Source organism: Aspergillus flavus, chromosome 6 (assembly GCF_009017415.1).
Source record: "Aspergillus flavus chromosome 6, complete sequence".
Taxonomy (NCBI): domain Eukaryota; kingdom Fungi; phylum Ascomycota; class Eurotiomycetes; order Eurotiales; family Aspergillaceae; genus Aspergillus; species Aspergillus flavus.
Genome location: NC_092410.1, coordinates 3468965 through 3489456, shown reverse-complemented (window position 1 = coordinate 3489456; position 20492 = coordinate 3468965). Strand labels below are relative to the sequence as shown.

The window sequence follows — 20492 nt, the reverse complement described above, 5'->3', positions numbered from 1 at the left end:
TCTCTCGGGAAGACCAACTTACACTTCTCAGTAACAATAAAAAAAAAATATAATACAATCAGCAAATTACAAAGATTCTATTATCTTATCTTATTTTTAGCCTTCTTTAATAAGGAGTTCAGAAGAAATCTACTAAGAGTACTATATAATGTTACTTCTCTTATACTATATCTATGTTTTAGAGGGGCTTGTATAGTTATTTTAATATAGGCAATGTCAGAAGCCAGCTCAATTCTTTCCTTATATCGAAGTTTTACTGTAAACTAAAGGGACGATCGGATCGGCCCCGTTAACCCTCGTTCGATCGTGTACTACTTTGTCGATCTGAGAGGCCAAGACAGATCGACAGAGCATGTGGGGACTAATAATAGCCAATGGTTAGCGGGTCTAGGGTTATATATAGACGATGCATAGCTGATCACTAGTATGCGTCCGAGTAGTTAGTGATCTCAATCCCCACTGCCTGAAACATCCTCCCCATCTGTCGATCGAGTGTGCAAAGAGCTGAGAATGCCGCAAGGGATTCATCCACATCCATGAATCGTCCAAAGGCATGTTTGGCCACTGGTAGGACAGCCATAAAAGACCGTCATCCACGGCTGGTCTGATTCTCAGCAGTATCACTACAGATCAAAACACAATCGTCTCCATAATCGGTCTTGTCTGCGTCGGCTATTCCAACTGTGAATTCACAACCGTCCTCACTGGCTCTCTGGCCGATAACTACCTCAGCCATGCGGCGAGTGGGTTTCGCCGCGCAGTCCTTCCTCCGTGCGCTGCTTACGGCTGCTTAGCCGCTGTTTGCGCCCGCTATGTTTGACGGGTTGGGGAATAATGTGGCGGTGTCGGTTTTGGCGGCCGTGGCGACGGTGTTTGGTGCTGTTCCGCCGTTGTTTATGCGGTATGGGGCCGAACTTAGGGCTAGGAGTCGGTTTGCGAGGCAGAGTTTGGATTCGTATCGGTTGACTACTGTTGATGAGGAGGGGTATTGATTTGTTTTGTTGTTTTAATAGCTTAGATGGTCTGTCTTGAGGGTATGATTGATTTTGTTTAAAAAGTACTAATTTGGTGTTAGATGATTTTATACACGCATGTACATAATGTTGAATTCGGAGTATATAGAATATGGGATCAGAAAGGACAAGAGTTTAGATGAACAGCTTTACTACTTCATGAGATGATATATCTAATTTACAATCTTGATCCTAAATCTTAGATGCATGTTTGCTCAGGCCAAAAGGTTACTTGCACCAAGTTTTCTTTTGCATGGATACATCCACTCCAACACCCATACCTCGTATATCAACCCAAAACATATCCTTCCAAACTGCACCAAAGAAAAAAAAAAAAAGAAAAAAGAAAAAAAAAGAAGTAAAGCAAAGGAACATTCAACGCCAGGAGAAACAAAAACAGAAATAAATGAAGTCTATATTGGGTAATGTCAGCGACAGGATTGAATCTCTTTCTGTTCTTGGAGCGCTCCGACAACTTTAGAAACTATATAATTAGTTATTCAAATCATTATACTCCGTGTGTTGACAAGTATACGCTCTAGACCGCGTTTTAGGCCTTCAGGACCACAGAAACCAGACGGCAAGCCAATACCGCCCATGTACATTGATTCTATACATACTATCTACTGGTTAATACTGGAACTATACCTTTGCCAGTTCTATATCAAAAGATGGATAAACCATGAGATAACGTATCCATAATGAAGAAATAAGATCTGTAGCGTTAAACATAGCAGGATGCTACAAGAAAGAGAGTAAGATATAACAAACCCCACAGTAAGGTCTAAGAACCATCATAGCTTCAGTTATTATATTCTAATATGTACCGACCACTAAAAGAAGAAGAGATCTAGTGTACTCTACAGTAAGATGCAGAGCTACCAGAGCTACATTTATAATAATAACAATATCAAACGACAAAGCCCACGAGGATAATCTAGACATATGACCAAGAACCAACGATCTCATATAACATTCCCTGATGCCTCTCTTTACCTAACCACTAGGTAGGATATCTAATCAAGGCCTGAAAATTTATACATACTTCTGAACAAGGTCATGTAGGCCATTGGGATGAGCGCCCATAAACTCGTCCAGCTTCGCGCCATCTTTGAAAACCATGAAGGTTGGCATGGCTCTAATTCCACATTCTTGAGAAATTTCCGGCTGGTCATCAACATCCACCTTGACAAACTTGATCGAACTGTACTGTGGATCGGAGGCCAGCCTTTCAAAGACTGGGCTTATCATTCGGCATGGACCACACCATGGAGCCCAAAAGTCGATTATGACCACTTGGCCCGAATTGATGAGAGTTTGGAACTCGGAAAGGCTAGTAAAGCACGGAAAATGGTCAGTTGTGCTCCTTAGGAGACTGGGGCTATTTACAATGATTCTATACGGCATACCTGTTAAGAGGAGTAACTTCAGCCATGATGAGGTATGGACAATGATCTGATTCTGGGAGGAGGGTGACGTTAAAGCACGGCAGTGTTTTTCTAGTCACGGTATCGATGGGTGTGATTATATGAAGAAAATGGAAGGGGGGCGTGGATGGTTTATATCGAGATTTACCCCTCCATGTCACACCGATCTTTTAAACCCCACCTCGCTTGGGCCGTCGCATAACCGATACGTGGAACATATTGGAGTGAGCTGTACAGCTGAATAGACACCCTGGTCGAATCATCGGGCTCGAAATCTCCACTAATACATCCGGATGAACTCAGCTCCCCACTATTCGACGTAATAGATCTCAGCCGTGCAGATCTTCATCTCTCACTCATTCAGAAAACAAATTATGTTGATATGTGTTTGGAGCAGGTCAGATATCTCAGCATTTGTGTATGAGTCGAAGATTTGCCTTCCAAGGTCTATGTTGACCTGGACCCAGTGTTCGACACCTTCTACTATTATCGTCAGTCTAACATAAAAACAAAAATATTAAAGAAATGCATTAGTACAGAGGTTCAAATCTACACAGTATCCTACAAAAGCCCCGAAGCTTCTTTCCCTTCAGTGCCATCTTGAAGCTGGTCGCGAAGACCTTTCCGAAGAAGTCGGGTGTCAGGTTCTCGTAGAAGGCTGTTGGTCGAAGGATTGTCCATTCCATGGAGGTGTTCTTGCTGCGGTCGACCAGGTGGTGCTCGATGTTGTGCTTTTTGATAAAGTGGGGGATTTTGGTGGGGTTGGTGTAGGAGTGCTCTTCGTCGATGACGGATTTGCCTTGGGTTTCTTCGGCGTTGTTGCCAATTGCTGCCTTCTCGGGGTTAGTGATGTGAATGTGTATGTGTTGGAGGGAGGGCAAAGGGACTGCTAACCTGGACACTGTAAAACCCCCCATATGGGAGAGGAGGTCAGGTGCTGAGCAATTTGGAAGATTCTTGCTGGGTTGTCTAGGTCGCCTTCGACGAGCTTGATGCTGGGGGAGAGGCTACGGAGTTTCTGAGTGGAGGTAGAGGTGGGATTTCGCGTGACGGCGAGGATCTCGAAGGGCGCGTTGCGAGAGATGAGGCCTGTGATGAGAGAACCTCCTTGTTTAACCGTTGCACCGGTGATTAAGACGGCTGTCATGGTGAAAATAGTGGAATGAAAGAAGAAAGTATGGCATCTGCCTTCATTCACATAGCTTATGGGAAGAAATATAAAGGGATCGAAGTATCTTTACTCGGCCTTCGGGCTTTCCTATGCCGGCGCTGAGCAAGCAAGAAGAATTAGGGCTTGGATTCTTGATCCAATTTTGAGCGTTCTAGTTAAGATTTACTTCTATATGCAAGCAGTTAGTGGGCCCATGATTTGTTGCCACCAAGAATGTCTGACTAAAAGCTATCGATCTCGGGCTTTATTTCAACTCCAAATTATTAATTAGGGCTCATGCAGTGTACTGACTATTCCCATCCCGATAACGTTTGCCTCCCTATTTGGATAATTTACTGTATCGACAGTCATGGCTAACGCTATGTAACCTGGTAATGACGCTCTATCAACCCCACGTAGCTGCCATCGTTGCAACCAGAAAAAGGTTCGATGTAGCAAGACCCAGCCATGTGAGAGCTGCCTCAAGTCCACTTCGGGGTGTGTATTTCCAGGCCCCGGTCGTGCTCCTCGGCGTAAAAAACGTCCCCTCAAGGGAGAGCTTATCTCGCGCTTGAAGAGTCTAGAGGAGACCCTGTTTCTGCCGCTAGTTCTGTTGCTGCCGCTTCTCAAGATGCCTCTGCTCTATCCAACCCTCCTTTAGCTGCGAAAAATGCCCGTCGAGTAGAGGATGAGCACGGCAGGTTGATTGTGGAAAGAGGCTCTACTCAGTATGTTACACATGAGGCACTGATTAGTCTTGGTAACCAGGTATGTCTTATTTTATTATTGCCTGGATTTTTATAGTGGCCGATCTATCCGCTGGACAGTCAATCGTCCGAGCTTCATGCTATCGGCACACTAATCACTGAATCTTGCTACGACACGAAACTGCCCCTAAACATCAACGACTCAGATCTATCCACGGAGTCAAGCGCACCTCCTGATGAACGCATCGAGTTCACAGAATCGACTTTCTGCCTGATCCACGGCGAAATGACCGTCCTCTACCGGCGCTCCTTCCTCAACGCCCACCCCAGCAACAGCGAAGGCCATCCCTCACACCTCCTAGACAACCGTCTCCGCCAGTTCGAAGAAAGTCGCACCCACTTACAAAATCGATACTTTCAGTACTGGGACACCTCTATCCCTGTACAATGGGTAACGGCGACAGTGATCCGCCTCCCTCTCGCGCGATCATGGTTAATCGCACATCTCACAGGGCACGATGACGACCCGGATGCCGCTGATCGGGATCTCGCCCGATGACCCCAAACGAGACCAACTCTTGCTGACCGCCATCGGAGTGGTGGAAGTCGCCTATCTGCTGGAAACAGATCCGCAGACCGTACGGTGGGCGTGGCTCTTCGAGCGGTATCCGCAGTGGCATGCGGTGGTGTTCGTGTTGACGAAGCTGTGTGGTCGGGGGCAGTCGGTGGAAACGGAGCGGGCGTGGACGGTGCTGCAGAAGGCGATTGAGCGGTGGACTCGACGAGAGTGCCAAAAGGGAGGGATTACGCTGAAAACCGTCCATCATTTCTTGGCGAAAGCTGCTGTAGTCGGCTTGGGACGGACTGGATCAGGGAGTTATTGAAGGGCTGAAATCCAAACCTTTTATCATCCGACATCCTCATCTCCTTGTCAGTGTGGCCGAGTGGTTAAGGCGCTAGACTTGGACTATTGCATATAGTAATTTAGGTAATTCATTACTATATAGCGTGGTATATCTAGTACATTCGTGTTCGTAGTCGAATCCTGCCGATGACGTGTCTCTTGAATTCTTTTTCATATTTTTTGCCTCAGCCGATAGAGGTATACATCACCAATAAAACCCTTGGAAATGATGTTGAAGTATAACAACCCTGAGCTGACCATTGAAGCCTCAAAGAGGCTAGATAGTGAGTTGGTTGCCCTACGGGTGGTTGAGGACCAGCCAACCCAACTTCCAAGTTCCAGATTCTTCCTACAGAACATAGCTTAACTTGAAAAGCAATGGATAGTTCTATCGCAGTGCTGATATAAAGATTCTTTGAGCTTTAGGGCAGTGAATCATGGCCATACTACAGCGCTAGGCCTATATTGACTGATGACCATATTCAAAAGTCTAGCCCTCGGCGGCACACCTCATCTGTCTAGAAGCGTTCATAACACGCTTCCGGTTGTAATAACGGCAGCGGTCCGATGTTCTTCTGTCTTGCTTGCTCAATTAAAGGTTGGTTGATGTTAGTTTTCCCATCAACTATGCTTGTTCCTTCCTATTTGCAGGAATTTAACTTTGACCAGAACAAAGATTGTATTTTATTTTCTCAAATGTTACTGTGCTATCTGTCTTTACCCCTATGTTCGTTTCTTAATAAAGGCGTTTTCATTACATCAGATGCGTAGGGCTAACATGTATCTGAATTGCTAACCTGGTTCAAACGTATCTTGAATGGCATTTGTTGTTAAACAAGGTTCACACAACATCCCAAGTTGGATGTTGCCATTCACTTACATTGGACATTAGACTGGATGTTGGGGATGATGTGTACAAGACACGCAGTATACACTGTTACTGGAGTGTGGAACAGCTCGGTAGTAAAAAATAGAAAGTATGATATTATATAGTCCTGACCAGGGCATTGTGAGTCGTCAATTCAGAATTATTTGACTTATCGGGCCCTGGCGGTATCTCTTACAATAAGATCTATTAGTTATAAGAAAAAATTCTAAAATTTCATAATAATAGATAATAATAATAAAAATATTGATATTATATTTTTATTATTATTATTATTAATAAATCTACTAGATCTATTTAAAAATATCCGAACCCCGCCGAAGCTATCCGTCCGGAATCAACAGCCAGGGCAAGCCCCAGCACATGATGTTTCTCCATCAACCAGCTCACTCGTCGCTCGAAGATATTTGGACTACACGATCCATGCCGACTGCAATGGTGGCCCCACCACCACTACACAGCTAGGCTGGATGATGCCACCCGCATGCCACCAAGGTGAAGACGGCAAACTAGCAGGAAATAAACCATGTATCATTGCAGGGCGGGGTTTTCACCCTTGGCCACGAATGAAGGAAGTATGGTGATCATTTTCCTCGCAGGCTATTCCCCCCCGTGATTTGAATAAATAAATAACTCTTCAAGCCAAACCCTGGGTTTCATCTACACGCCCTTAACGCTCAACATGCCTCGTGATGCCGATTTCCTCAGCCCTCGCGATCTCCTCATCAACGACAACTTCTGCCTGAAGTTGGCTTCGTTCAAGCAGCTCGCAAATGTCATTGTGAAGACGGAGAACCTGCCCCGGGACGATGATAGCCTCCGCCAGAAGACCGGATTTTGGGAGAGCGGTTACCAGATTGTGAGACGAGGAGAAGAATCCCCAGATCCAGCATACCAACTAATGGTGGACACAGCTCTATAGCTACCTGAACCCTATCGCCCAGCAATTCTGGACAGTAGGCTCGCGCATTTCATTCCCCCTACCCAGTCACCCTGACCGGCGGGATGTGCGTTGACAATTGCATCACAGGTGCAGAACGTCGCTCTCAACCTGAATGTACGATCCTCTTCTTCCTTGTCCCAATGATCTCAACCGAAAAGAGCCTACCGCGGGTCCTCTCTCTATCGAGCCCCTTTTGGATTACCGCCCTCGTCCGCTGACACCACTTTGGCCGTGAACCAGGAAACATATAACTACACAGACACCGTCTGTCAGAAGGTCTTGGACCTTTGCCACCGTGCCCCCGACGACTACGGTATGTCGAACCAGCACCACCGGGGGATTTTTTGGTTCCCCGGCTCCCCTTCCCTTGGGTGAGCATGTCGAGCTGGGGCTCAATAGAGGCAACAACCCTACGACGCTAACGGCCACTGACTCTCAGCCTCTAGACAAATTCTTCACGGACCTCGAAGCCCTGCGCAAGGATCCCGACAACGAGACCCTGCGCAAGAAGGTCCTGCAAGAGGTCAATGACCGCCACTCCGAGGTCAAGGCTCTTCGGGACCAAGCCACCATCTGGAGCAGAGATCTGCATTCCTACAGCATGGACGCGGGTGATTGCGAGACGGCAGTGCGTGACCTGGCTGCCCCCTTTCAGGGCTCCGCGTTACGCGATCGGTTGATCGAGGATGATGCCCAGGATAACCTCCAGGACGACCTGAACGCTCTGGGCAATGTCAAGGTAAGCGTTGAGCGGACCTGAAACGGTTCGAGCTGACCAGGCGCCATGATGCAGAGCCTACTGGATGGATTCAGCATGGTGGACGATATGGGCGCTTCGCTGGAGGAGGTGCAGAAGATGTCCGGTGAGTGAGCGGCGTGGCGAATTCCAACCAGGGACTGCAATGACTCATTGGACTTGGGGCATGACTGCAGGGAGTGCGACACTTATTGAGGATGATATTCAGAACCTAGTTGACTATCTTGATAAGCATGTGGATCCGGATGACAACCCGCTCGGAGGGCTGGTTGAGCGGAACCTGCTGAAAAGATGGGCCACTCTGCAAGAACATGGTAGGCAGCCCACACTCGCTTTACATTTCTATCACGGTCATTCTGCAGGCCTTCCCGAGGACGGGGGCCTCGCATTCCAGCGTCACGGACAGAAGGCTAACCCCCCGGTCATCACAGTCATCGCGTTCAAGAATGCATACAGGAATTGAGGTCTGGACGACGGAACAAGGCTGCACGAGGTGAAGCACGCACAAACTAGAAAGGAAGGATTACTAGAGTCTGAAAGTAGGTATATAGATGATACAGCTAGCACTTAGGGATGCGGAACCTTTGTTACTGCTTCGACTGTGTCCAGACGACTCTCAACACACCTGTCTCTCAGTAGGGCCGATACTTTCCATTCCAGTGAAGCTGGATTTTGTTCAGGGTACTCATGTCGACATTCTCGGGCGTCTCCAGGGTAATGGTCCACTGGGTAAAGGGCGGTGGTTCCGCATGGTTGGTCGGCTCGAATATGGCCTTGTCGCGTATGCGTAGAAAGCTGCCGTCGGGACCGATTTCATACGAAAAGCGTTTTTGCTGCATTGGGCTGACGAAGTAGAAGACCTGGTCATGCTGGATGTCGCTGTACGACCCGGACGTCTCGATCTTGAGACTAACCACTGCGCGTCCGTCGTGAACGGCCTCGGGACGCGGCTTCACATCCATGAGCTGGATTTCCAACCCGTCTAGTCGGTAGTGAGAGCCATTCGTGAAAGGATAGGCGAAATTGTGCTCCCCCGCCTGCGAACTGGCCTGTGGCGTGGCAACGAGAGTGAAGGTAGCCTTGTGGCCTTGACTGCTGTCTTTGAGCCCATCGATGACAAGCCGCGGAAAGTTGGAGGGCAGCTACAATAAGGGCAGTTCCTGGTCAGTACAGCGTCCAAAGGCTAGAACTGCACTGACTCGACTCACCTCATCAGAGTACACGTAATAGTTAAACGCTGGGGAGAACGACGATGATCAGCAGGCGTCCTGACGGCGGGCAGAGCAACATCGACTTACGAGTGAAATCCTCGGCATATTGGTTATCGACGTTCTGCATCTCCGTCTGCAGCGTCGACAGATTTTGTTGGAAGTCGCCGACTGACTGCTGCGACTCCAGCCTCACCTGGCTGTCCTGCAGGGCGTAGAAGCGATAGGCGTCGATGATGTATTGGAGCTGAATTGCCAGGCTGGTTTTCAACTGCAGGAATCGGTCGTAGAACTGGGCCTGGCCGGCGGCATAGATCGCCTCCTCGCCATGGTAGGTATCCAGCAAGGTTTGGAGGTTCTGGATATCCTGGTCCGACTGCAGGACCTCCAGCGTTGTTTGCACATACTGCTGGCCCTGCTTGATGGCTTCGGCCTGGGCCTGGGCCAGCGCTCTTCCATGCACCGCGTGTTTGCGCAGGGCTAGTCGAAACTGGCTGGCGCCGCCAATTTTCTCTTGGTCAGCCGCCCACTCCATCTGCTGATCGCACTCCAATTCCCAGTCATCCCAGGCCGCCAGGCTAGTGATCAGACTGGAATCGGCATCGGAGCCTCCGGAGCCAGAGATATCGTTCAAGGAGGGAAGATCCACCTCGTCGCCCCCTGGAAGAGCGGCCAACTTATTCGCCGCCGCGACCAGCGCATCGACCTTCGGGTAGAGCTTCTGCAGTGCCTCGGTGAATGTCGATAGCTTCTGCAGGGTGCTTGAGGTCATGATCTGGCCGGCTTCGGCTGCTCCTTCCTCGACCTTTTCCACACTCTCGACGGCGTCTTCCACTCCCTTGGCGGCGCCTCCCGGATCATTTCCAATACACAATTCGGCGATGCCAAACGCAAACTCTAGTGGACCCCAACGCGGATAGTATCAGCATCAGCGGCCTCGGGTAGACAGGTTGAAAGACGATAACGGCAACGAGAAACTAAAAGTGGGCGGGGAGAAGGAGGGCTCACCAAAGATGGCAGACAGGATTGCAAACGCCGCTTTGAGGATCTGTCCTTTCTCCCAATCCACAAGACCTTGATCGAAGACATCCTTTGCGTCCTGGAGCTCGTCGTCGTCGTCACTCAGCTGCTTGGCGCACGCGTCGGCCGTGCTGCGGGCGTCCTGATACTTGGCCAAGGTTTGGGACTGCACACTCAGGCGGGTGGCGCGCTGGTCCTGCGCGTTCTGCAGCATGGTGGTCCAGGCCGCGATCTTGTCGGCCACTTCGGAGTCCTTGTCTTGGAAGCGCTGGTATTTGTCCTCGAACACCTTTGCCGCCTCGAGCTGGTCTTTCATGGTGTCATGGTATCGCTGGAACGGGAGCGTGGGCGCATACTTGGCCCTGGGGCCCGCCATAGCGTGGGCGGCCAGCTGCTGGCCCAGGGACACAGCCTGCGCGTTGGATAGACTGTGTGCCTGGATGTTGTAGGTCGACTGGGCGACGTAGGAGCAGATAGAGATGGCGATTGCCGGCCGGCTCCAGAAGAGGGCAAGGGCTACGCGCAGCTCCGTTGCGAGAAAGGCTTGGTAGATCTCGGTGGCGTCGTACTCGTGCCGCGCGGTGTAAGAAACCTTCAGCTGCCCGTCGGCGAAGTCGATGTCCGCACCAACATGGCCCGAGTCGGGGCCCAGATCCAGGGTGGTGCGCTGGGTCCCCTCGACTGAGACGCTGATGGGCTGGTCGACCACCGCCGCGTAGATCATCAGGGCGCTGCTCCGAGCTCCAGCCTTGGTCATGTTCAGGTGCACCGGCTGATCAGCCGTCAGGACGCGGGCATTGATCTCCATCGTCGTATCTTCGTCCGGAGACAAAATCACCTCGCCTCCCTCAGTGAAGGCGAGAACGTCGGTGTAGATCTCGCAGTCGAGCAACGGCTTCTGGAGAATGTCCGCGCCTTCCAGGTAGATGTTCCGATGAATCTCCGTTCTCTGTCGACCTCAGCCACCGACCTCAGCAGAAAGAGAGTCGAAGAGGATGCCAAGACTTACTCCGCTTTCATCGCGACTGGCATCTGCAGTTGCAGGGATCTCGGTCACCTCTCTCAGGGAGGCGTAGGCCTGCCAGCCGGCGGGGGTGTTAGGCTGAGTGTCGGCTAACATTGTGTGGAAGTCTATGCGTCGCTGTTGATGTTTCGATTGCCAAAAGCCCTACTTCTCCCCTGCTACTACGCCTTGATATATCGTATTCGGTGCTGAGCCCTAAAGCGTCATTGTTGAACGGCGCAAGCAAGACCAGGGTGGGCGCCCCTCTTGACCCCTCCTGGCTCCACTCTCCCCTCCTGGCTCCATGCCACGTCTGTCATGCGATTCGCATCCCAGGCCAGTTCATCAGGCCACTGCTGGTTGGCAACTTCCCCCAAGTCCGCTATTGAGTACGGGTGGAGCCCCGACATGCAGACCACGGGATTAGCACGGTGCGGTCCGGACCTCAATCAAAGCCTGGACCTCCGCACCTGCACGACAAACAGGAAACTACCCTGAAACTGATGGTGACTTCAACTCCTCGAGAAGAATCAGAAGTCCGTTGACTGTCACGGCCCAATAGCAAAAATCGCTCACGAGCTGCAGGCCCGACAGCGCGCCTCCCGCATCGGGCTCGGGGCGCGGTAAAAAGAAGGAGAGCGATATGCAGTTGTCAGTCGATCTAATGCCTCATCCCCGAGGAGACATGAACGCCAGGCGACATAGGTACAAGAAGGCTCTGCCTGTCGCAGCATTGCACCCTGACTCTGATCCTCAAGTCTCGCAGTCCTGTCTAGCCCGTACCCTAATCTATTCCTCCCAGACCACAATCCCCATCCACCTTCTACCATGTCGGATGTCCTTGACGACGAAACAGTGTGGTTCCCGAAGGGGCAGACCACGATCAACGAGGCCCCGACCAAGAGCCGGAGGCTGCGAGCGGCCACCGACGAGGATGATGGCGATGAGGAGGACGTGGTCTTCGTCCTAGGCCAGTCGGACATGGGGGCCCTGAACCGATACCTCCACGGCGGCCGCGTGCTGCCGCTGGATCGCACCAGCTATTTCAACAAAACGGGCATTGTGGATACCAGCTTGCTCACCTCCAAGATCTGGAACAAAGTGGATGAGTTGATCGAGGCCTACATACAGGTTAGTCCTAACGGTCTACCCGGGCCAGCGGGGGCAAAGCCGGAGGATCAAACTGGCTGATGCCGTCTGAGCTTTAGGTCCATGCCGACTGCACCGGTTTCCTGGGCGATGAGGACACCGCGATCAAGCGATGGAAGGCGAATCCGACGGCCTCTGCCACCAGAACCGAGACGGCGCTCCAGCGATGGAAGGCGGGTCGAAAGGCGGGTCGAAAGGTCACGGCCGCCGCCGACGACGACGACACGGACTTCGACAAGCTCTGCACCTGGGATAAAATGAACAGCCTGGCCCAGAATATCTACAGCTACTCGGAGGATGCGGGCAGCACCGACGCGGACGATTCGTACTACGTGGCCATGCTGACCCTGTGCGGGGACTACAACGATAGCAATGATCCCGCCGAGCAGGAGAGTATCCGCCAGGACATCCTCGATCTCACCGACGACCTCCTCGGGGACGTGAACAAGATTCTGTCCCACATCGGCAAGGTGAAAGAGGCCTTGAAGCTCTTCGAGGCCAGCTGTCAGACCAATCAGAGCACCTTGGAGGGTCTGGAAAAGTCTATGACCACTATCCTGGATCAGGAGCTGGGCAGCATTCAGGACCTCGACAAAGAGATCAAAAAGCACCAAGATGATATTGCTAGCTACCAGGCCATCATTGATCATGGTATGTTGTGAACCCCCAGTGACCCGCGTCTGCGGAAAGCCACGGTCGAACTTAACCGCGACCACAGATCGGTATGAGCAAGAGATGACCGCCGCCTACGTCTGGATGTAAGCTCTGTCCCCTCGTCTCCAAATGCTCGGGCCTCGCCGCTAACCATCCGCGCGGGCATGCGCGATCAGCCCCATCGCGGGCACCATTGCCGGCCCCGTGGTCTTCGCTCAGATGCAGGCCGAAATTGATAAGTACGAGGGCAAGATCGAGGCAATGAACAAGCTCATCAAGGACGAAGAGGCCAGCAAACAACTACACAAGACGCTTCAGGCCAACGTCACCTCCATGAAGAGTCATGCCACTGATCTCAGCAATCTGATCGGCCCCGCCATGCACACCGTCGAGGCCCTGGAAGGCGGCTGGAACGTCATGGGCTCTCAGGTCCAGTTCATCCACGACAAGGCTGAAAAGTTCGAGGAAAAGATTCCCCGGTTGTCCATGACGAAGCGCCAACTCAAGAGCATCTCGAATGAATGGTACAAGCTGAACAAATACGGTGAGTGGTGGATGATCCCCAACCCCCGACAGTCCCGGCCACAGAGTTCCCGACTCACGTGATATTGTTCTCCAGTCATGTCCTATATCCAGAACGCCCAGCTGGTGGTCCCAGTCCAAGTCCTAAGCCTTGAGGATTATCTGCAACAGTTGAAGGATGCTGCCAATAAGTCCTCGTGAAACCCTATAGTGGAGAGGTCGCTGGAGCACCTTCCATTAAGTGGTTTGCTTTGACGTACCTCAAGCCCAAGGTTTTTACGCATGTCACTTGATGGGTGATACAGAGCATGGCACCCTTGTATTTTATATCACAAACGGGTTTGTGCTAAGCCGGATTGATCAGTAAATGTCAGACTATCGCGTAGGTTGAATTCCTTGATTAGATTGATTATATTGCTTGAATCTATCCAACATGACTGCTAGGAAGAAGATCGCTTAGGAAGAACAACAGCGCTAGGCCTAATTAGGCAGCGTCAACAGTAAGGAATATCATATGATTTATAGTCCGAGACTATAGAAGCAAAAGTCCCCAACTGTAGTCAGATTCGTGATGTTAGCAATGCCGGTTGCCTCGATGTATCGCTCGACTTCAGGCTTCATACGTCTTCACGTAGCCTCGTTGAACGCGAAGTTTTTCTGAGCGAAGGAGAAGTCGACATTGACCATGAGTGACGGTCCCTTTGCTTTTTTGGGAACCCTATACATATTCTGAAGATAGCTTCGAGTTGGGCGGAAAGTGGCCGGGGAAGCACAATTGTTTCCAGCATAACCTTAAGCAGTTCCCGGTGGAACGGAACTTGCTCCTTTCGACGTTGATATTCTTGTCAACAGAGCTGCCGTTATCTTTGAACATCCTCAAAGACTTTCAGCCTTGCGTGATATTGATCTGATCTGGACACTGACACACCATGGATAAACGCCACCCTCGAAATAGGTATGCAAGACCCTGGCGCGGTACTGAGAGCGTTTCCATCGAGAGGAGTCGCTATCATCTCGTGGCAGAGCACCTTCAGCTTTCCGGTCCCTGACCTGAATACCAGCGTGAATGGTCGCCAGCTGATGAGTCAACTGGAGCATTTGATCAAGCTCGTCGATGCGTTCCTTGAACCTTGCTGGCAAGCCCTCTCCCCCTTTACCTGCAACTCTCACTACATGTCAAAGTAAGAATGCCCTACGTATTACCTTATGAAGACGCCTGTAAATCTAGACGTCAATCCTTTAGCTCCAACAACTGAAATGACTCTTGATCGATTAAGTGAAGCGATATTAATTTGGTTTCCTGCTTGAGATCCTCCGAGGGAATTGGGAGATCACGCGGAACCGAGGAACCGAGGGATTCGGATTTGTCAGAGTAGAGAGGAAGCCTTGTACTATCATTAGAAATACTCACAATCTTTAAAACAATCGAAGAACAGTAATTCTCTCGCACAGATCAATCCAGACAGCCTAGTTGGAGAGGTGGGATATATCTGTAGAAATAACATGCTTCACACTGTCCCGGAAGATCGCCACCGGGATAACTTGCAAGTGGGGTTTGGGGGTTGATTATCGCCTAGTATACCCATGCAAATCCGATGACAATCCCCCAATGACCTTCGGAACCACTCCGGGAATAGTACCCAAAGACATGGAAAAGACACTCTCTGCTACGAAGAAGCAGCGGGGCGGTCCAAGGAAAGCTTGCAACGAGTGCAAACAGCAAAAGGTAAGCCAACATCCCTCCAAAGCATCCTGCCTCTGCCCAACTGCCCAAATGGGATTATTTACTTGGGACGCCCATTCGGCTCTTTCATTACCTCGCCGTTTGACTGAACAATGGTGGATTTGATATACGGTAGCTTCGTTGTGATATCGTCCAGACCCCCGCAGACGCCTGCTCGCGTTGTAAAGGACTCCAGATTGAATGCAAGGTTGAACCGTCTTTCACGCGTATCTCCAAAAGAAGGTACCTCATAATCAAAATCAAAATGTTCTCTTCTCTTGGATGCTAATTCTGATAGGCGAAATGCTGAAATGGAGCGCGAGATCGCCGGGCTCCGTCGACGGCTTGCCACCAATACCAATCATCATGGCCACGCTGTCCAAGTTAACGTCGGTGATGGGGTGTCCCAGCCTGCAGGGAGCGCGATCTGGGACCCAGCATCAGCAACGCTGAATCAAGGGAAAGCTTTGTCTACCAGCATCGGGACACAGGTCATAACTACCTCCAAACTATGCATACCATAGATCTGACTTGTTTCAGGAAGATAATATGTGGAGACTGGAAGATGTCTCTCTATCTAAGCCAAGAGTGGCACGACTATTTGAGCAGTATGTCCCTGTGTCTTTATATCTCAGACGAGAGATTCGATATCTAATTATCTAGCAGGTTTTTTCAATATTACCATCCATTTCTTCCACTTTTAGACCCTCAAAAACCACCAGAACATTATCTCTGCCGCTGTCCATTGCAAGCATGGACGATAATTTGCGTCGCTAGCCGACGGGCTCCAGCAGAACTAGGCCTCCTCGGTGCACTTACTGGTCCGCTCACCAGACTACTATGGTCGACTATCACCAGCGTGCCGCAGGATTACGCCGTTGTCAAGGCCCTCTGCCTTCTGTGCACCTGGCCCCTTCCTACAACTAGCCAGCGAAAGGATGCTACATTTATGCTCTGCGGACTGATGATGCAGATTTCTATGCAGTTGGGGTTACATCGCCCGGTTCAGGCAGAAGAGTTTACAACATTTCGAATAGGCCACAGTGAAGCTGTGAAGGATCGGTTACAGACATGGGTCGTCTGTAATATTGTAGCTCAAAAGTGAGACCCCTCCATCGTGGCAGAGCTACAAGCTTATCAATGTCAACAGTGTTGCCACCGGATACGGACAACCTCCAGGGACGATATATGACTGGGCGCTTGAGCCAGCGTCACTCCAGGATGCCGGTTATTATCCTCCAGAAGATTTGCGAACTCGGCTCCAGATCGAAAAGTTCTGTGATCGAATCACCAAGTCTCTCTATAACAGTAGGCCAGATCAGGCAGAGGTAATTGGACCTGAGAGACTCCTGATAGTACAACTATTGGAGAACGAGCTTAGGGATATGGAACTTAGCTTTGGCAGAAATATATCTCGTACGATTCCGTCGAAATTACCACCTTTAGGCATTGCCAAACTGACAGCGTGCTGGGACAGATATTAATATGATACACCTCCGAGCCGCAGAACTCCATTTACGATACTTCATATTCCTGGGCTCAAACCCTAGAACGAATGACATTACAAAGCTTTTCATCGCAACTACCTCATTCCTCACCCAAGTACTAGACCTCGAAACCTCCCCCGGCCAACTTATCAGCTACGCGACAAACTACATCCTACAGATGATAATCTCAGCAGCATTCGGTCTAATGAAGCTCCTCAAAAGTACCTTCCGACACCATATCGACTTTGAATACGGGAAGCTATTATTCAACGGGGCAATATCGGCCCTGAGAAGAATCAGTATCATGGACCACGACCGCCCTGTTCGACTGGCAGATGTGCTAGCGCAGATGTGGAATGCAGGTGATCACGAGCAATCCACCGAAGAAGATATTTTGCAACTTAAAGTCCGCTGTCGGATGAGTATGAGCCATGTCTATGACACGGTTTGGCGTTGGAGACACCGGTTTCGGCCCAGAAAAGACCCTTCGGATACTCAAAGTATGTTTCGGCTGCATCTAACCTTCTCACGCTCGTCCTACCTTATGTTGTCCTCCGACTAACCAGGATATAGCTACGACCGCCAACCCGACCGAATCAACGACGACAATGATCCCCGATCAATTCGATGGATCCATGGAGAATCCGACGATGATTTGTCCGCCGAATCTTGCCCAGGGCGATGTCTTCTTCAACGAGGCCGGGTTCGCGGAAATCTTCGATTCCCTTAATTGGGTGTTTGACGAGTTTCCTGATCCTTTCAGCGCTCCTCAGATGGTGTAATGATTTTACTATGCTTAAGAGGCGACCATATTCTCTTGCTAGTGAGCCCTGGCTCTAAGGTCATATCCAATATGGATACAGCATCTTCTACAGCTGTTTCTTGTGTTGTCTGATCCTTTGATCTGCCCATTTCACAGCCAAGATCATTTCTCCCTCTTCCAATGGGGTATGATTATCTTGTGGGCGGCGAAGACCTACTCTGCATATAATGCTATATGCCTAAATCTTAATATATAATAGTAGCCTCAAACATTAGTAACTCAATTGCGTTCCAGCTAAACGCCCGTGTATCATTCACCAAATATATCATTCGATATCATACCATTAAACTAAATCAACAACACCACATCTTGAAGGACAATACCCTGAATATCCCTCCAAATAAGCACTAGCTAAGCCAGGAAACCCCCGAATCTGAAGTAAAAGCCCACTTTATCCAGAGTCTAGATTCATACATAGCATCCGAACGTGGAAACGAGCCGAGGAAGCTATACATATATCACTTGGATAATTTAGTGGCTTCGGTTCGATTACCTAATTTGCCGATGGACATAAAGTGAGTAAAAGAACGGAATAGGTTGAATTAAGTTAGTTCCTCTGCTCCACTTGCTGTATTGTACTTTTTATTAGGATATTGATTTCGGGTGGTTTACCTGGGTTAACGTGGATATACAACAGTACTTTTATCGTAAAGCTCAGGAATAAGGTTCTAGCGCGGGGGCACCTGGTTATCTAACCTTTGGTTTTGTTTTGATTACCTAGTTAATTTATCTATCTATCTGTCTGATAAATCTTATCTTGATGAAGAAATTTCCATGTTGAAGGATAAGGCGGTTAAAGCGGATGTTCCACAGGTGACCTGTAATTATTGATAAGCTGAAAAAGCAATTCTGAACGACTGACTCAGCTCTGACTGTATCGTAGTCACGATCTTGTATTCTAGTGCTTGGTTGGTTTCTTGGAGACCAAGGTTTTTGCTGTATGGAGTCGATCCACTACAATACCGTCATGGAGGGTCGTATTGAACCCGCAAAAATGGAGACGAATAGCTACCCCGGTGTGATGTCACAGTTAAGCAATTAATAATGAGTAGTTCCATAGTTGACAACGAAAGAAACACAATGATCTCATGCTCTGGAAAAGAAAAGAAAACAAGTCTATCATGCAAAACCAAGTCCAACCGCGGTTTTGGGTACTCCATAGCAAAACAAGAAAAATACAACCTTTCCCGCTTTTGGAACAAAACACATTCTCCAGAAAACACGCTTCTTCAGAACAAAAATAATCGTCGTAATGCAGCCCGATGTGTCATCACAGACCACATCGAGAGAGAATGGAAGCAAGCGAAGCCCGAGTTACCACCCAGAATCAAGCAAACCGGTCTATACCGAATCCAAAAACAATTCCGTACCTCATGCCCATATTAAAAATATATATAATCAGAAACAAGTACAGCCCCTCTCGGGGTATCTAGGTGAGGGTGTAGCCACCGTCAACGCGGATATCGGCACCAGTCATGTACTTGGAGGCATCACTGAGCAGGAAGGTAACGGGACCCATCAGGTCCTCGGGAGTACCCATCTTGCCGGTGGGGATGAGCGAGATCCACTTGTCCCGCAATTCGGGGTTCTCATCCAAAATCTTGCGGGTCCTGTCGCGAAACACAATTAGTCACGGTTCGAACACCTGGAGGACGGAACTTCACATACAGGGCAGTAAGCATGTATCCAGGGCTGATGCAGTTCACCCGGATGTCGTGACCGGCCCATTCGACGGCGAAGGACGCGGCAAGTTGACGAACAGCGGCCTTGGCGGCGTTGTAAGGAGCCTGGGGCTGCGGCACGTTGACGATAGCACCAGACATGCTACCAATCATGACAATGCTGCCCGGAACCTTGCGCTCCATGAGGTGCTTGGCGACACCGGTGGCGAAAAGGTATGTTCCATCGACGTTAACGCCCCAAAGCTTTTGCAGACGGTCGTGAGGGTAGGAGATGGCATCGAAGTTTTCCGTGAATCCGGCGGAGGTGACCAGGTTGTCGATCTTGCCGTGCTTGGAGATAATATCGGAGAGGGCATCGTTGACGGAGTTAGGGTCGGAAACATCAGCGTAGTGGGCGGTGACGTTGGGCATTCTAGGATTCAAGCAATTAGCGTCTGGTATTACCGATCGATGTGATCAATCAGAAAACTCACTGTTCCAAACCGGGGTTCTCCTTCCTAAACTGTTCCACCAACTTCTGGGCTTGCTCCTCAGCTTCCGCCTCTGCAAAAACCAGTTAGTAAAACTATCGAAAGCCAATTGGTTCATCAAATTAGAACGTACTGTTAAGATCGACAATTGCAAGGTCCGATCCCGATGCAACGATCGCCTGAGCCATGACCAAACCGAGACCACGGGCACCTCCGGTAACCAGGGTGACCTTGTTCTCTAGGGAGAATTGAGCCAGGGTACGTTTGAAGTGCATTCCTCCGCGGCCCTGGACGATAGGACTACGAGGCATGTTCTCATCATCGGGGTATTCGATCTGCAAACTCTCGTCGACACGGGCGAAACGGCCCTCTGAGTCCAAGGCACCCTCAGGAGCTTTGTTGGTGGCAGCCAAGATGGGGTCCTTTGCTGCCTTCGACTTCTCATCGTTGGCACGGGGAGCTGTCGATGAGAGACCTCGGAAGAAAGTATTGGCCACCGCTGGTCGGGATGCTGCTGTTACTGCAGCAGGGCGTGTGTTGATACTGAGAGCCTTGACGGCTTGACGGGCGGCTGGTGACTTGAACATTGTGTATGTGTAAGGGGAGGTAGCTAAGAATATAGCTATGTACCCACGGGAGAAGAGGAATTGAAGGAGCTCAGTCTGGGGAAGGAAGGGTATGACCGAAGGGATAGATAGATAGATAGAAGAAAAGACGGAAACGGTCCACAAGATCGATGGGAAGCAGGAGTATATGTAGTCCCCCCTATACCCAGGAAATAAACAATGGTGGGAGAAAAGTCTGATGGGTTGTTCGCCTCTTTTACGGTAAAGGGGAAATCCGTGGAGTATCAATCCAGGATTGGAGAAATGCGTATAGGTGTCCACAAGCGGCGAAGGATGGGGAAACACAATTAATCAGAAAAATTCTAAAACATCGATAATCGAAATAGAAAAATGAAAAT

At 49.9% G+C, this 20492-nt stretch overlaps 8 protein-coding genes across 8 annotated transcripts; 4 read left to right on the top strand and 4 right to left on the bottom strand.

Annotated features, from left to right (window-relative positions):
* Positions 1-1783: 1783 nt before the first annotated feature.
* On the bottom strand, positions 1784-2587 carry F9C07_2286702 (thioredoxin-like protein). The gene is made up of 2 exons (XM_071510848.1): positions 2423-2587; positions 1784-2346 (listed from the first exon to the last, which is right to left on the bottom strand). The coding sequence occupies exons 1-2, from the start codon at positions 2446-2448 to the stop codon at positions 2049-2051; spliced, it is 324 nt and encodes a 107-aa protein (XP_071368006.1). The 5' UTR covers positions 2449-2587; the 3' UTR covers positions 1784-2048.
* Positions 2588-2792: 205 nt separating this feature from the next.
* F9C07_2247357 (uncharacterized protein) lies at positions 2793-3756 on the bottom strand (the record flags this gene model as incomplete). The annotated part of the gene is made up of 3 exons (XM_041294432.2): positions 3335-3756; positions 3006-3269; positions 2793-2923 (listed from the first exon to the last, which is right to left on the bottom strand). Exons 1-3 carry the CDS (start codon positions 3585-3587, stop codon positions 2793-2795), a joined length of 648 nt encoding a protein of 215 aa, XP_041148681.2. The 5' UTR covers positions 3588-3756.
* Positions 3757-3985: 229 nt separating this feature from the next.
* Positions 3986-5309, top strand: F9C07_2247356 (uncharacterized protein; the record flags this gene model as incomplete). Its single annotated transcript, XM_041294443.2, has 4 exons — positions 3986-4088; positions 4144-4358; positions 4395-4748; positions 4810-5309. The coding sequence occupies 4 exons, from the start codon at positions 3986-3988 to the stop codon at positions 5179-5181; spliced, it is 1044 nt and encodes a 347-aa protein (XP_041148682.2). The 3' UTR covers positions 5182-5309.
* A 1460-nt stretch (positions 5310-6769) lies between these two features.
* F9C07_2074937 (uncharacterized protein) lies at positions 6770-8250 on the top strand (the record flags this gene model as incomplete). Its single annotated transcript, XM_071508804.1, has 8 exons — positions 6770-6946; positions 7002-7043; positions 7118-7144; positions 7271-7343; positions 7477-7769; positions 7824-7897; positions 7968-8101; positions 8150-8250. 8 exons carry the CDS (start codon positions 6770-6772, stop codon positions 8248-8250), a joined length of 921 nt encoding a protein of 306 aa, XP_071368005.1.
* A 169-nt stretch (positions 8251-8419) lies between these two features.
* Positions 8420-11135, bottom strand: F9C07_11659 (uncharacterized protein; the record flags this gene model as incomplete). The annotated part of the gene is made up of 5 exons (XM_041294433.1): positions 8420-8929; positions 8996-9024; positions 9086-9892; positions 10004-10964; positions 11025-11135. 5 exons carry the CDS (start codon positions 11133-11135, stop codon positions 8420-8422), a joined length of 2418 nt encoding a protein of 805 aa, XP_041148684.1.
* Positions 11136-11846: 711 nt separating this feature from the next.
* F9C07_11660 (uncharacterized protein) lies at positions 11847-13544 on the top strand (the record flags this gene model as incomplete). Its single annotated transcript, XM_041294445.2, has 5 exons — positions 11847-12149; positions 12227-12818; positions 12886-12925; positions 12998-13365; positions 13441-13544. 5 exons carry the CDS (start codon positions 11847-11849, stop codon positions 13542-13544), a joined length of 1407 nt encoding a protein of 468 aa, XP_041148685.2.
* A 1201-nt stretch (positions 13545-14745) lies between these two features.
* F9C07_1815123 (C6 zinc finger domain protein) lies at positions 14746-18093 on the top strand. Its single transcript, XM_071508410.1, has 8 exons — positions 14746-15069; positions 15203-15309; positions 15365-15557; positions 15607-15674; positions 15733-16167; positions 16217-16482; positions 16544-17053; positions 17127-18093. The coding sequence occupies exons 1-8, from the start codon at positions 14953-14955 to the stop codon at positions 17333-17335; spliced, it is 1905 nt and encodes a 634-aa protein (XP_071368004.1). The 5' UTR covers positions 14746-14952; the 3' UTR covers positions 17336-18093.
* A 712-nt stretch (positions 18094-18805) lies between these two features.
* On the bottom strand, positions 18806-20115 carry F9C07_11662 (dehydrogenase with different specificitie; the record flags this gene model as incomplete). Its single annotated transcript, XM_041294434.1, has 4 exons — positions 18806-18986; positions 19045-19470; positions 19532-19601; positions 19662-20115. The coding sequence occupies 4 exons, from the start codon at positions 20113-20115 to the stop codon at positions 18806-18808; spliced, it is 1131 nt and encodes a 376-aa protein (XP_041148687.1).
* Between the last annotated feature and the right edge of the window lie 377 nt (positions 20116-20492).

What these genes read in the sequence shown, in the direction of transcription:
- F9C07_1815123 (XM_071508410.1), top strand. Translation starts at nt 14,953, where the DNA reads ATGACCTTCGGAACCACTCCGGGAATAGTACCCAAAGACATGGAAAAG. An exon ending in CTACCAGCATCGGGACACAG is followed by an intron (nt 15,558 to 15,606) that starts GTCATAACTACC and finishes GACTTGTTTCAG; the next exon opens with GAAGATAATATGTGGAGACT. An exon ending in AGACCCTTCGGATACTCAAA is followed by an intron (nt 17,054 to 17,126) that starts GTATGTTTCGGC and finishes ACCAGGATATAG; the next exon opens with CTACGACCGCCAACCCGACC.
- F9C07_2286702 (XM_071510848.1), bottom strand. Translation starts at nt 2,448, where the DNA reads ATGGCTGAAGTTACTCCTCTTAACAG. An exon ending in GAAGTTACTCCTCTTAACAG is followed by an intron (nt 2,347 to 2,422) that starts GTATGCCGTATA and finishes GTGCTTTACTAG; the next exon opens with CCTTTCCGAGTTCCAAACTC.